Source organism: Onychostoma macrolepis, chromosome 23, assembly GCF_012432095.1.
Source record: "Onychostoma macrolepis isolate SWU-2019 chromosome 23, ASM1243209v1, whole genome shotgun sequence".
Taxonomy (NCBI): Eukaryota; Metazoa; Chordata; class Actinopteri; order Cypriniformes; family Cyprinidae; genus Onychostoma; species Onychostoma macrolepis.
This window is the reverse complement of record NC_081177.1, coordinates 15,560,396-15,574,826: the sequence shown is the minus strand read 5'-3', so window position 1 is coordinate 15,574,826 and position 14,431 is coordinate 15,560,396. Positions and strand designations below refer to the sequence as shown.

The 14,431-nt window shown below is 35.5% G+C and overlaps 1 protein-coding gene across 3 annotated transcripts in view; it reads left to right on the top strand.

The window, feature by feature from the left end:
* Positions 1-14,431, top strand: part of ttll10 (tubulin tyrosine ligase-like family, member 10) — a 41,032-nt gene that overhangs the window by 15,450 nt on the left and 11,151 nt on the right. For 2 of the 3 annotated variants that reach the window (XM_058763423.1, XM_058763422.1), the window contains exons 2-3: positions 13,063-13,372; positions 14,267-14,366. In XM_058763423.1, the coding sequence (XP_058619406.1) occupies positions 13,063-13,372; positions 14,267-14,366 (410 nt within the window). The remainder of the gene's footprint in view (positions 1-13,062; positions 13,373-14,266; positions 14,367-14,431) is intronic. The other variant, XM_058763424.1, reaches the window with a different exon arrangement.

Here is a 14,431-nt window from a genome sequence, read left to right as displayed (position 1 = left end):
TATCCACTTCCTTTTCCTATCAGGAAGAATTATTTTGAGCAAGGAAATATACTAGTTTTGCATGATCTCAGGGAAAATTTCAACTCAGAAACCAAGGAATATATAGACTACAACACATCCATTTAAACCTGAAGCGCAATTAGAGTCGTCAGAGCAAGGCCCACCTTTAAGTAAGGTTTAGGGTTTCCTCGTCTTTGTTCTTCACAAACTATTGATTAAGGCCAAGCCTAGTTTACCCCTCAGGTTGTCCATTTCAGCATGGAGTCACATTCCAACCAGGAGGGCAGGGTTACCTGATCACACCTCACTCTCAACCCAGAGACCCGTGCAGACAGCCAGGAAAGGTTAAACCTGCACCTGACGGCAGCTGAAATGTGAGGGAAAGAGAGAAAAACAGAACAGGGGAGACCTATTCTCACAGATGGACATTGACGATAGACGAGAACCCTCAAGTATGTGCTTAAAATGATTTCTGCTTCTGACTTACTCTTTTTTTTCCCTCTCTCTCTCTTCTTCTCTTCCTCTTTTTCTTTCTTTCTCAGAAGGCCTGCTGCACTGGTTTATAATGCTGATGATTAACCAAATAGAGGCTGCGGTCTGGGAGAGCAGGTCTGCTTGGGCTTTTCATTTCATGGGTCCTGACTGAGCAAGAGGAAGCTGAAACCTTTTCAAGCACTTGCTGGAAATTTGAGATTTTTTTTGTCTTTCTTTTCCCCCCTTACTTGCTTTTTTTGTTACTTTACCAGGGTTCCTTTCATGACGGTAAGGTTACAGGCGCTCTCTCTCTCTCTCTATCTACCCTTACGTTTGCACTCTCTTTCTCTCTCATTCTCTCTTCTTCTGCTCCCTCTAACACTCTTCTCATTTCTCATTTTCTCACAAGATCTATAAATTCAATTCTTTGTCACTTTTTCGCTTTGTGGGAATTGTTTTAAATAACTAGCATGATTTTGAGTTTGTTTTTCCTATTTTAGGCATTTGAAAAGCATAAACTACTACTACGCATTCACACAAAAACTACTTTTTAAGGTCTAATCTACTTTTATTTTATCATTAAAATCGGATCATTAATTCATTTTACCACATTTAGCCATTATGCTAACATTTGTGAAAAACCATTCGACTATCAGTATGCCAAAGATGGAGTTTCTAACTTTGCGCACTACAGACGTTACTCAGTAAACAGGAAGGACTTTCTCAATGCCGAATTCGGTCGCAGGTCAGTCTGGAACAACATTCCTGCACGCTGTTATCACCACACAGTGTGTCAGCTATCATTAGCATCCGTCAACCCTTCCCACACTCGCAGTAATACCGTTTCTCTCACGCTTAATAAGACAACCGGGGTTTTTGGTTTGTGAGGATGAGCGAATCTTTCGACGCCACCCAGCAAGGCCTTTGTTGCTTTCAGTGCCAAGGGGTTGGGTTTGGGGGGCGCAGTTTAGCAGAAATGCATATTTTGTTGTCTCAACATTATATTGTTAAAGCGAACAGCCCTCCCAGCCTGGCCATGATGTCAAATCAGACCAGTCAGAACAGGTTTGGGCAATTATTAACTGTCTCAGTGGCCCACTCTGCACCTCAGCTGCAGTTTTCAGATGAACAAAGCCATGTGCAGTTCTAGCTCTACCTGTTTTTGAGCAGGTTATTTTGCTGGCATACCCTTTGTCTGGGACAGTTGACGGACTGAGTCAGAGCCCTGTTGATTCTAAGTGTAGTTTCTGTGGTTGACTCCCGAAATGATGCCATTACCAATCCAACTTTAAACAAAGGAATAAGTAGCTTATAATTCTGTTAGTACTAAGTTCCAGCAATGTGTTTTGGTGTGGCATTTGATATATTTCACCAGACTGAGATTTTCCCTGCTTATTAAGATTGATTTGGGTAGTCTTCTCCATCTTACGAGGCAGCATTGGATTTCATTACTTTCTCTAATACTGCCTGGTAATGATGATGATGGCTGTCCGCGAACATCAGATCCAGATCTTTCTGTGTCAATGTCCTGGAAATATTAACCCTGTCCACTGGCGCTTAGCAGTCATCTTACCGGACAGTGCTGGACTGTGTATCTGTTTTCTAACACTGTCTGGTAACGATGTTTGTTGGGTGACCTCATTGCTTCAAGGGTAAGTCCTTGTGTTAGTTCACTCAAGTGACAATATTATAATGCTAGTCTACTTGCAACTTACTGTACATGTCTTTGTATATGATATGATATGGGAAAGACTCTACCATGCTGTTGTCATGGTAGCAATTCTTATCACTCCTTCGTTTGACAGCATTTGTTTTGTCTTTGTTTCCACCGTTGGGATGAGAAAGCCACATCAGAGCATTTGTTTGTTTGACAATTAGGTAAATACTGTATGCGTAAGCCATGTTTCCACAGAAACCATAACGGCTCCTCTGCACTTCCTGGTGTAGTCTAGAACTGACGTAGGATATACCTTTTATACTGTATGTCTTTATTGATGGGAAACCATATAGAAAGCAGTGTGGTAGCAACAAAATTCATAATCGTGAAATGCTGCTTTAGACGAAAGCCTTTAGAAATGATCTAAGAAAAGACTCGAGGGGCTTTGTTTCTTTCATGTCCTTGTCTCATTTTGTGTTTCAGACGTCTGAACCCCACCCAGCCTTAGTTAAAGAATACCAGTCGGTTGACTGTTAAACCAGACCTGCTGAAAGTTTCCTCGTCCCCTCCCCCTCTTATGTTTAGTGTGGCTTTTGTGATAGCAGGTGAGCCGTGATTGGTCCAGCTCGTTTTACCTGCGTGGCACATCCTGCAACTGACACATGAGCTCAGCATAACCCTCCTGATAAAAATAGACATAATGACATCCTCAACTCCTCCTCTTCCCATTTTTTCCTCGCCGTCTTTTATCCCTGACTATATATGTTCCCACAGAAAACCATCTTGGCAGATGTCCATGTTAAACATGTCATTCAGCAGTGGAGTATCTTTATGATAGCAGGTCTTTGACGCCATTTTTTTAGGAGCTTTACCTTGAGTAGTTTGATTTAACATGTGAATCTGAACTATAATGTCCTTTGCCACTTGTAAAGTTATTTAGGGAACAGAAAATCCTGTTTTTTTCTTTATTTATGTTATACCTTAAAGCATGATGTGTGAGCAGAAGCAATGGTCGTAAAGTAATTGAAGCACTGAATGTTTGTTTAAGGTGGGTGAATTGACTCGCAAATACTGAACCACACCCATATTTGCTCATATGGGGTACTTATTTTTTTTTTATTCTTCATAATAAGAATACTCATTTGTCACTTACCATCCTCCTTTTTTGTGTTTTCATTGCCCGTATTTACATAACCACGTAACCTAGGTCCCTTTTGAAATGCTAGCAGGTTCATTTTTTGGCTGTGAACTCAAACCTCAGCAAATGTTTGCTCTGAACAAAATTGTTTCATGGCATATACCAAACTGAGGACTTATTTTGTGAGTTAACATCATTTCCTCTTTATCAGGTACAAGGCCACAAAGCCAGGCCTGTTGATGGGCGTCTTACCAGACATGGTTAGATCTAATAATTTGTGTCTAATACTGTCTGGTAATGCCGTCCATTACATGCTAATGTCATCTCAACCCACCGAATGAAATAATAACTTCAGTGTGCTTGATAGAAGGATGTAGAAAATGTCATTTTCCTATCAACATATGCAAATCAAGCTCCTGTCATGCTAACTTTTATCAAGAAACGTGTCGTTAGGATGCAAACTTTGGCTATAACTCCCAACAGTCTTCACATATGTTGTTAACAGGCCTTATTTTTATATGTATAGAGAAACTGTGAATCCTGCACTGGAAGATTGATACTTTGCAATTCTCTTCCATGTGTTATGAGTCAAAGTTTCTGCAATAAACCAGCAAGAAAAGTAATTTGGCCTGGGCAAGAAAGACATCTGGGACATGCACTTGTATGTATATTTTATGTTTTTGCTCACTGTATTTTGTTTCAAGCAATTACATCATAATTCTTCTGATGTGTACTGTAAAATTAGGCCACTACAATATGCATATTAATACATAGAGTCTATTCGGGGCCCAAGTAAAAAGCTAGATCAGAAATGGGCATGATAAAAGGATTTTTGTCACATGCTGATTACCCAACACTACGATCCTCCAGTGTTACCATGGAAACTAAATTCCACATGGAAAAAAGCCCACAGTGTTCATTTTGTAACAGTATGTTGACTAGTTTCTTTCTAACTATCTGCTGATTTGCAAATATGTGGGAGCAACGAAAGTGAATATAACATCAATTGTAGTGTGTTGAGAGGTGCAGAAATAACGCAAACGCTTCGGACTTTAATCGAGTGTGTCTGAGACATTTCTTGCGATTGTATCAGGTCAGTCAGGCATGTTTTCAGTGGTCAGGTAAGGTGTATGTTAATGGCTGTCAGTAAATCTGGGTCTGGCTCTGCTGCTGGCCTGGTCATTGTGTTCATGTGACTCTTCAGTGGGTCGACCGGAATGCCTGGCCTCAGAGCAAAGCAAGATCCAGTTACATGTGAACAGAGCTCCTTTTTAACTACCTCAATTTGCCCTGTTCTGCCAGGACCTCATTGTGTTGCTGTGGAAAGCACACTGCCAATGAGGCCCCTGTCATAGTGAGGTGCAAGGACAGCAGGACAATGATACGTAAAAGAGCTTTTTACCTTTATGTACTCAAACGCAAACTGCTGTGAATGATCATATGAATGATTCATTTGAAGTTGAAATGTAAAATGACAAAATGGCTGAATAAAGTTCTGATGCAAAACCAACACAATGGCCCTTTATTTGATGTTTCTGTTATCTCTGAAATATTGGTCTGTCACAGAGGGTTTTGTCTGCTGCTATAATGCAGCATTTGGCACCCAGCTTTAAACTGTGACATAGAAGGACCTTTAAATCTCTTTTGTCATTGGTTGGAGTAGTAGTACAGCAACTAAAAATAACCATGTTTAGGATTACAAAGGATCTTTTGTTCATTTTCTGAATGCACATTTCTAAGGTTTAGGAAAGAAGTCACATGCTCACAGAGACTGCATTTATTTGATAAAAAAATACAGTTAAAACAGTAATACTGTGAAATAGTGTTACAATTTAAAACAACTGTTTTGCATTTGTATATATATATATCTTAAAATGTAATTTATTCATCTGATGGCAAAGCTGAATTTTCAGCAGCCATTATTTCACATGATCCTTCAGAAATTATACTAATATGCTGATTTGATGCTCAAGAAAGAGTTCTTATTATTATCTACAGGCAAACCAAAAATTATTCAGACACCAGATTTTTTTACTAGTGGGTGCAGGACACTTAATTTCATTTTATGTAAGTGAGGATAGCAAAATAAAGTAAACTGTGTATGTACCCAAAAATTCTTCATACAGTGGACTACCATTAAAACTGATAAAACATTTGGGACCAAAAACTATTCGGACACTTTGACCTGAGCATGTTTTGCTTAAGTGTTTTCTTTAATTGCTAATGTGACCTTTTTACACCACAGACTGAACAAAATTAAGCATTGCTAAGGTTGGCCCAACAAAGAATCGATGGTTGTGTAAATATTGTCATACTAACAGTTGTCTGAATAATTTTTGGTTGATTGTAATCCATTCCATACCTTTCTATCAAAGTTATCTGACATTATCAAGATTAATTTGTTCTGACGCAGTTTAACTCTTTTGAGTTCTTGCTATATTTTATTAGCATTTTCTAAACTATAGCGAATAAACTGTGATAATGTGAGAAATGTTGAATGGGTCTGAATAAATTTTGGCTTGACTGTATGTTGAAAACAGTTGTGCAGTTTATAATAATATAAATAGATTAATATATTTTAATATATTACTGTCACTTTTGGTCAATTTAATGCATCTGTGCTGAATAAAATATTAATTTCCTTCAGATGTGTGTGTATGTGTGTGTGTGTGTGTGTATGTATATATATATATATATATATACTGCATATATATTAGTGCTGTCAAAAGATTAATCGTGATTAATCGCATCCAAAATAAAAGATTTTGTTTACATAATATGTGTGTATATTTATTATGTTTATATAAATACACACAGTATATATTTTGGAAATATTTCCATGTATTTCCATGTGTATGTTTATATTCATATAATTGATATAATATATACATATTTTAAATGTATATACTTAACATATTTGTCTTAAATATATACGTGCATGTGTGTGTATTTATGTGTACATAATAAATATACACAGTACACACATATATTATGTAAACAAAAACTTTTTGGATGTGATTAATCATTTGACAGCACTAATGTTCATGTATATATGTGTGTGTGTATCTATGCATGTGTGTGTATATATTTATATATATATATATATATATATATATATATACACACACATATGCATAGATATATACACATGTGGGTATATATACACACACATTTGACAGAAATTAATATTTTATTCAGCACAGATGCATTCAATTGACCAAAAGTGACAGTAATATATTAAATATATTAAACTGCAAAACTATTAAACTGCACAACTGTTTTCAACATAGTCAAACCAAAATGTATTTTATTTAAAACGTGTGTATATACAGATATAGAGATATAAAGATATAGATATATATACAGTGTATATATATATATATATATATATATATATATCTGTATATACACAAGAACACAAAATATTCTGTAAAAACTCATGAATATTACATTGTATTACGTCACCAGAATCTCAGGTATTCTGGTGTTTATGCAAATTTCCAGAGTAATTACATATTTGTGAAAAGTTACATGGCTTCAGGGTGACATCCTGTTTAAAATCCATAATTATAATTTAAAGTTAATAGCCGAGATACACCCAGACAGGATCTGCCAAGTGCTCAGTTGACTCATTCCATTAGAAACATTTCTTAGGAGTAGCAAAGGTGTTTCCCAGGTGTTTTCCTATGATCCTAATGTTAGTTACACCTTCAGTACTTCATCAGCATTTGAATAGAAACTATTTAACCAGTTATTGGTACTAATTGCATATTCAAGCAAAGAATTGTGAATCTATTCATGTTTGTTTGCAATTAAAATAAAATAGGTAAATAATAAAACAACAAAATGTTTTTGAGCATTAAACTGAGTTAAATAAGTTCAAGTGAAGGCAGCCATCGCGTGACATCACAAGAGAATTCCACATTGCCGGAAACACGGTGGAGAATTCCAGCACTGGTCTGTGCTTGCTCAGATGTAGTCAAACTAGATTCCAACCAACAGAGGGTGAGGTTAACCTAGGATTGCTAATGAAGTAGAACGGGCTGTCAAGATGAACACGTGTTTAAACGGCTGTGACATAGCTTTAGGGTGGATAAGTAGTAGTCCTACTGATAGGAAACTCACCGATTAGTTTGCAAAAGGTTTTTATCACAACTCCTAACCACATATTCTTGATAATTAAGGTCATTCTGTTCTCAGCGATTGCAAACACTTTAAGAAAATCCTTAGTGATAATTAGAAGTTTTTGGGGGGTTTTGTATCCGTGTCTGAATTTTTAAAGGGCCTTGCGATCCTTATCTCATTAATGCTCCTCCTTGTACAAAATAACCACGTCACCCCTCATTTACTTCACTTATACGCAAGTTGATCAAGTTCTGGTGACTGAGTAACAAGTAATTGTTGGCATAACATGATGACAATAAGATGACGTCACTCTTTCACCAACTGTTAAGGGCATAAAAATGCATTGTTTGTCCTATCCGCTCCTCGCGTCTCAAAATTATGGTGAGTTTTAGAAGCCAAAAAAAAACAAACATTGGTTTACTGTATGTACGTAAACTATTCAGTACTTGCTGTTTGGTGGCAATGATGAGGGATAGGTCAGTCCTCCAAAAACAAATACACAGTCTCTCTCTCTCATACACACACGCACGCACATACTCATAAGCAGATGGTGAGCCAGGTGAGTTACATGGCTGTAAAACAAACCTGTTTTCTTTGTGCACCTACACAGCACTCTGTACACAGCGTCTATCAGATTGCAGCCTACTGACAAGGTGTGGCTGAAACCAGCAATGTACCGACATAACTACAAGCCATATCTGACAACATCACGAAGCTACTGCATAAAGAGCTCGTGGCCTGACGTAAAAGACAGTCGAAAACATATTCATGGGATACAAAATGCAAATGTTCATACATTGAAATTGTTTGTATATCCTTATAAAAATTAGGAAATAAAATTAAAAATAGCATTTTTATTCACTGACCCTCATACTTATTCTGCTAATAAGTATGACTATATATTTCTTGAAATGAGTGGTGTAGTCAGTTCTTCCCTCCATGAATTCTTAATCACACTGGATTAATTCGACTCATTGAGCAAGACCTAGCCGAAACTATTAGGATTGTGTGGAAGCCAGTTTAAGGGGGGGGAAACGTCAAATGAGTGTCAGAGGTGGGATTACAGTTAACTGCCACTGGTGTCTGGGTGTGTCTTCCAGAGTCGGTTGTTGAAAAGAGCAGTAATTTTCACACTTTCTGGGAGACACCCTGAAATTTAGGATATGTGCAATATGACTAGCACCTCTGAATAGAAAACATTAATAAATCTCTGCAGGATCTAAATATGCAAAACAAGGTTAACATATCTGTCCCTGCTGCAAAACGTGGAAATCAAAATCTAATTTTAACCCGGAAATAAACTGAAAGTTTTTAGAATTTTGAAAAAATTTAAATAAACAAAATATATATATATATATATATATTTCAGATTTTGCACTATTTCCAGGTCACTTGGGGAGTTGGGGAGTAACTACATGTAATGGAATTACATAGTTTAATTAAATAAATTTGAATTACTGAGAAAAATGTGTAATTAAATTACAGTTACTTAAATGTTAACGATTAGAAAGGGGGTTACATCTGAATATTTTCACACACACACAGATGTGATTGATTTCTTTCCCAAATTTAATTGCTTTAAAGACGCCGATGTTTCAGGAGTTTAGGACATAGAATAGGACACATGCTTAACTGTTTTGTTTCCTATTTGGGTTTATATGCTTTATGTTTTAAGATTAACAGTTTTCTTCCTAGGCATTGTTAGATGCCAGTGTTTCCTGTCATATGTATGCAAAGATTTGATTTCAAAAACAGTATCATAGCTATTAAACTATATCTTGTTATGATTTAAATCTGTATTTAACCTTAGAATGATCTCAAAGTAAAAAGAGGTGTTAAATTACTATAATCTTAATTCAAGTGAAGAAGGATTTGTAGTCTGACAGCAATGAGTACTGTAAGGGTAAACCTGCCTGCTTTAAATGTTTCAAAATGATTAACAGTTGAAAACATTCATTAGAAATTTAGAAAAGTAATCAACATTAATTTAATAAAGTAATCGAATTGAAATTGTTACTTTTTACATTTTAAATAGTGTAACCTAATACATTTCCCTCCCCAACACTGATGCTGATAATATGTTTTCAATGCAAAAACTATTCAGACACTTTGACCTGAGCATGTTTTGCTTAAGTGTTTTCTTTAATTGCTAATGTGACCTTTTTACACCACAGACTGAACAAAATTAAGCATTGCTAAGGTTGGCCCAACAAAGAATCGATGGTTGTGTAAATATTGTCATACTAACAGTTGTCTGAATAATTTTTGGTTGATTGTAATCCATTCCATACCTTTCTATCAAAGTTATCTGACATTATCAAGATTAATTTGTTCTGACGCAGTTTAACTCTTTTGAGTTCTTGCTATATTTTATTAGCATTTTCTAAACTATAGCGAATAAACTGTAATAATGTGAGAAATGTTGAATGGGTCTGAATAAATTTTGGCTTGACTGTATGTTGAAAACAGTTGTGCAGTTTATAATAATATAAATATATTAATACATTTTAATATATTACTGTCACCTTTGGTCAATTTAATGCATCTGTGCTGAATAAAATATTAATTTCCTTCAGATGTGTGTGTGTGTGTGTATGTGTGTGTGTGTATGTACATATATATATATATATATATATATATACTGCATATATATTAGTGCTGTCAAAAGATTAATCGTGATTAATCGCATGCAAAATAAAACATTTTGTTTACATAATATGTGTGTATATTTATTATGTTTATATAAATACACACAGTATATATTTTGAAAATATTTCCATGTATTTCCATGTGTATATTTATATTCATATAATTGATATAATATATAAATATTTTAAATGTATATACTTAACATATTTGTCTTAAATATATACGTGCATGTGTGTGTATTTATGTGTACATAATAAATATACACAGTACACACATATATTATGTAAACAAAAACTTTTTTTTGGATGTGATTACTATAATCTTAATTCAAGTGAAGAAGGATTTGTAGTCTGACAGCAATGAGTATTATACTGTAAGGGTAGACCTGCCTGCTTTAAATGTATCAAAACGATTAACAGTTGAAAACATTCATTAGAAATTTAGAAAAGTAATCAACATTAATTTAATAAAGTAATCGAATTGAAATTGTTACTTTTTACATTTTAAATAGTGTAACCTAATACATTTCCCTCCCCAACACTGATGCTGATAATATGTTTTCAATGCAAAAACTGTATTAAATTAGAGAAAAGTTAAATATAATCATTATGGTAGACATCACTACAGTATATGCAAATACTTGTTTTTAGGAGTGTTAACACATGATTAGAATGTAAATACGACCTATGAAGATCTGTTTAGCGTCTATCTTTCTTATTAGAGTAATTGCATAGAGACAGGTGTGTTTGGGTTTGATATTTATTGAGGGTTTGTTCTTTGTTTGATGTTTTACCTTTGTGCTTTGCTCATGACAACACAATCCTGAGAGAGAGAGAAAAACACAAGTGATGAATAAGCCTTTATACAAGCCAAGAAATTAAACCCACTGCCTAAGAATTTTTAATAGGACATTCATCCATTTTGAAATTAAGATATTTGATGTTACAGAACAACATAAGAAAAGAAGAATCAGTAAGGATTGAGTATGTTTTGTTTTAACCCACAATAGATCTAAATTCCCCATGACTAATGTGTTTTTACACCTAATTGAACACAATAGCTTAAGAGAGCATCAGTGCGCACAATTCATTGCATTCTCACATTACTGTAATGCCAAAACAGCGATCTGCAGACAATTAATAATGAATGGTGTTAGGTTGGAAACGCTGGGAATCATTTCCTGGAGTGATTCTTTTGTTCTGAGATTCTAGCCTTCAGTAGCAGCTGTTGCTAAGACACCTGTTTCCTAGGTAACAAGCAGTTGTTTACATTGGCCTGGCTAGTTTGGTGAGCATTGCGTTAGCATGCTCCAAAAGTCTTTTAAGTACATGGACTGAATAAACAATGATAGACTGCCATATCATACAAACACCGGTTTAGTTGTTCCCAGAGGAGACAGGAGCTTTTAAAAAGAGGAACGGAAGTATAAACATATTTTGTGACCTCCAAAATCAGTGTAAGTTTAATACAATTTGTATTTACTAAATTGATATTTGCTGCTTGGCTAATCTAATTTTTCCTGGTTCGCAGTAGCCAGTTACTTCACCGGGGTCCGGTCCACGGTAAATTTTTCATGTTCAAAAATACATTTTATCTGAATGACTAACTTGCTGTTTAAAACTCCTCATATGACTGTTTGCAATGTATAATTCAGTTTAGACAGTTTGCAAGAATGTTTAGGTGGTATAAAAATGATCGCTGCGAGACGCTGGCTGGGGGCGCAGCCTCCGCAGTGTTGCCAGATCCAGCTATTATTAGCGTCTTTGGACTTGAATTTTCTACTTAATGTGGCACTTCAGAAAGTTAATAAAGCGGGATATTGCAGTTTAGGGCTAGCGATATCTTTATCTTATGTTATTTACAAAAGATTTGAACTAATGTCGGTTTATTTTTATTTATTTTTCGGTTTTTATTTTTTTAACGTTGCATAGCAATATCTGGCAGCACTTAAACTGACAGTACCGGTGTTGTGCCCATTTTCGACCCCTGCCAAATTATTACCCCTCTCGTTGAAATCGCTACCTGATTGCCTAATCCTAACCCCACCCCTAATCCTAACCCCTCCCCCACACCTAAACCTACCAATACTAGGTGGGTAGTAATCTGGTGGGGGTCAGAATTCAGCACAACACCGGTAATCAAAAAAGCACAGGATATCACATTCGGTAAGCAAAACGCAAAAAACACAAAAAAACATCATTTTGTATCATCAACGCTATCAAAACAGTAGCATTTAACACTAGTACACATATCTTTAGAACAATATGTTCGCCTTCAGAATGAAATGAAAAATGCAAAAACTAGCCATGAAGAAGTTTTTTTTTTTTTCTATTTCATTCAGTATAGTGGTTAAATTTTCACAAAATCATGCTAAATACATTCATAAAAGCACTGGACAAAGTTATCATCTATATAGCAATGGTTATTAATGAAAACTATAGGCTAAAAGTAATATTGTTACATGAATAATAAACAACAGATAAAATTATCCACCCTAACCTATAGTAATAATAAATTATGATGCAATAATTATGGTAACATTTAACAATGTTCATCTCTTTAAAACAGAGAAAACATCTTTCACAAACATCTACATGTCCGTTTTGTTTAAAGTGTATATAATGAGTTATGTATGTAGGGGTTATTATAGAACAAATCTTAACCCCACCCCAGACCTCACAAATGTTCAAACCCTGGTTACGGCCATGTATCTAGTAATGTGTACTATTTTATGTCTTTAATTGTGCATTTTTAAATTGTATTCATTAAAATACAATCTTTTTACCATAATATCAATGTATTATTTTGCTAAAATGAGCGCTAGAGCTCAAATCATTTTTTGATACTGCAGTTTCAAGGTTATTTTCTCAAGCAACTCCTCTGTTTTATTCCAGTGACCACAATAAATACCAAGCTGAAACGTAGCCATGCATATCTGATGTTGCTTTTTTTCTGGATCACTGGCTTTACAGAGGTCAGTCGGGCAGTGCTGCTGGAAAATCGTTTTTTTTCTCCGTAGATCTGGGCTGGTTGGAGGGGAGTGACTGTGATGTCATGTGAGAGCTGGGTTGAGCCCCGTCAGCACGGAGAAGAGCCAGGTACTGGACAGAGACAGGACACACAGCATGTCCGTGGAGGCTCACAGCAGACGATGGACGACCAGGGCCAATCAGACGAGGAGGAGAAGAGCAGTCCGCTGAATGCTGGGGTCGAGGTCATGGTGCTGCAACATGTGAATGAAGCTGGAATGGAGAAGGAGAAGAACAAGGAGACACAGAGGAGGAGGCGGGTCACTCACAGAGTAAAACATACAGATGGAGCCCTGCCAGGTGTGTAAGAGTGTTTGTGTTGTAGATGGGGAGACAATCATGGATTCTGTGCTGTAGTGTAATAGTCTATAGGGATGAGACAATGAGAGATGCAAAACAATGAAAAAATATCCATTTATTAGGGGATATTAGTGAGTAGTATTTGACTGATCTCAACATGTCTGCCCCCATGAGGCAAAAAGCTCCATGTAAAACAGTTTATAGTAGGACGCTGATTTGACTATATGTATGTGTGTATGTTTTTGCACTTTTTTTAGCCTTTATTTGGACAGGACTGAATATATTTTAAGTATTATTTGTTTCTTTATATTATCTACAACTTGTTAAATAAAAGAAAGATATCTGAGTGCAGCCATAAAACATCATAACATGTAACTTGGAATAGAATATATGGTCTTATAAATGATGTTTCTAATCATTATAAATACAAAATAATAATAATAATAACTATCTAATTATTATTATTATTAAAATAAATTATGCTTGTAAATTGATTTTGTTTGAAATTAATATTTACAATTATTTTAGTTAGTATATTATTATTATGTTTGTAATTATTATTATTGTGTTATTATTATTATGTTTGTAAAATATCTTATGTTTAAGAAAAATTACAAAAATGTATGATATTAATTAATTTATTTAATCAGTATTGACTATTGGCTGAGTGCCAGCAAACAAACTAGACAACATGATACAGAGTTAAGTCTAGTCAGGCGTGCACTCATGGGTCAGGAAGAGGAGGTGAGAGTAATTAAACACCTTCTCGGATCAGGTGTCTCTCACTACTGCGACTTCAGTCCGCCCCAGCCAACACAATTAACGATTTTTGCAAGGATCATTACAAATTTGAAAGTGAAGTTTACTTTGTATTTCTTGTGTGTACATGATCAGTGAGTGTCTCATTTGTTGAGAGGGACAGAGACAAGCGGCCTGAAGATCCAAGGGGCCCTGGACCCTTCTTCTACTTTGGGGGAAGCAACGGGGCCTCCATGTGAGTGGAAAAAAAATCTTTGGTGTTGGATGGGATATTGATATTTATTAGGGCTGCAACAACGA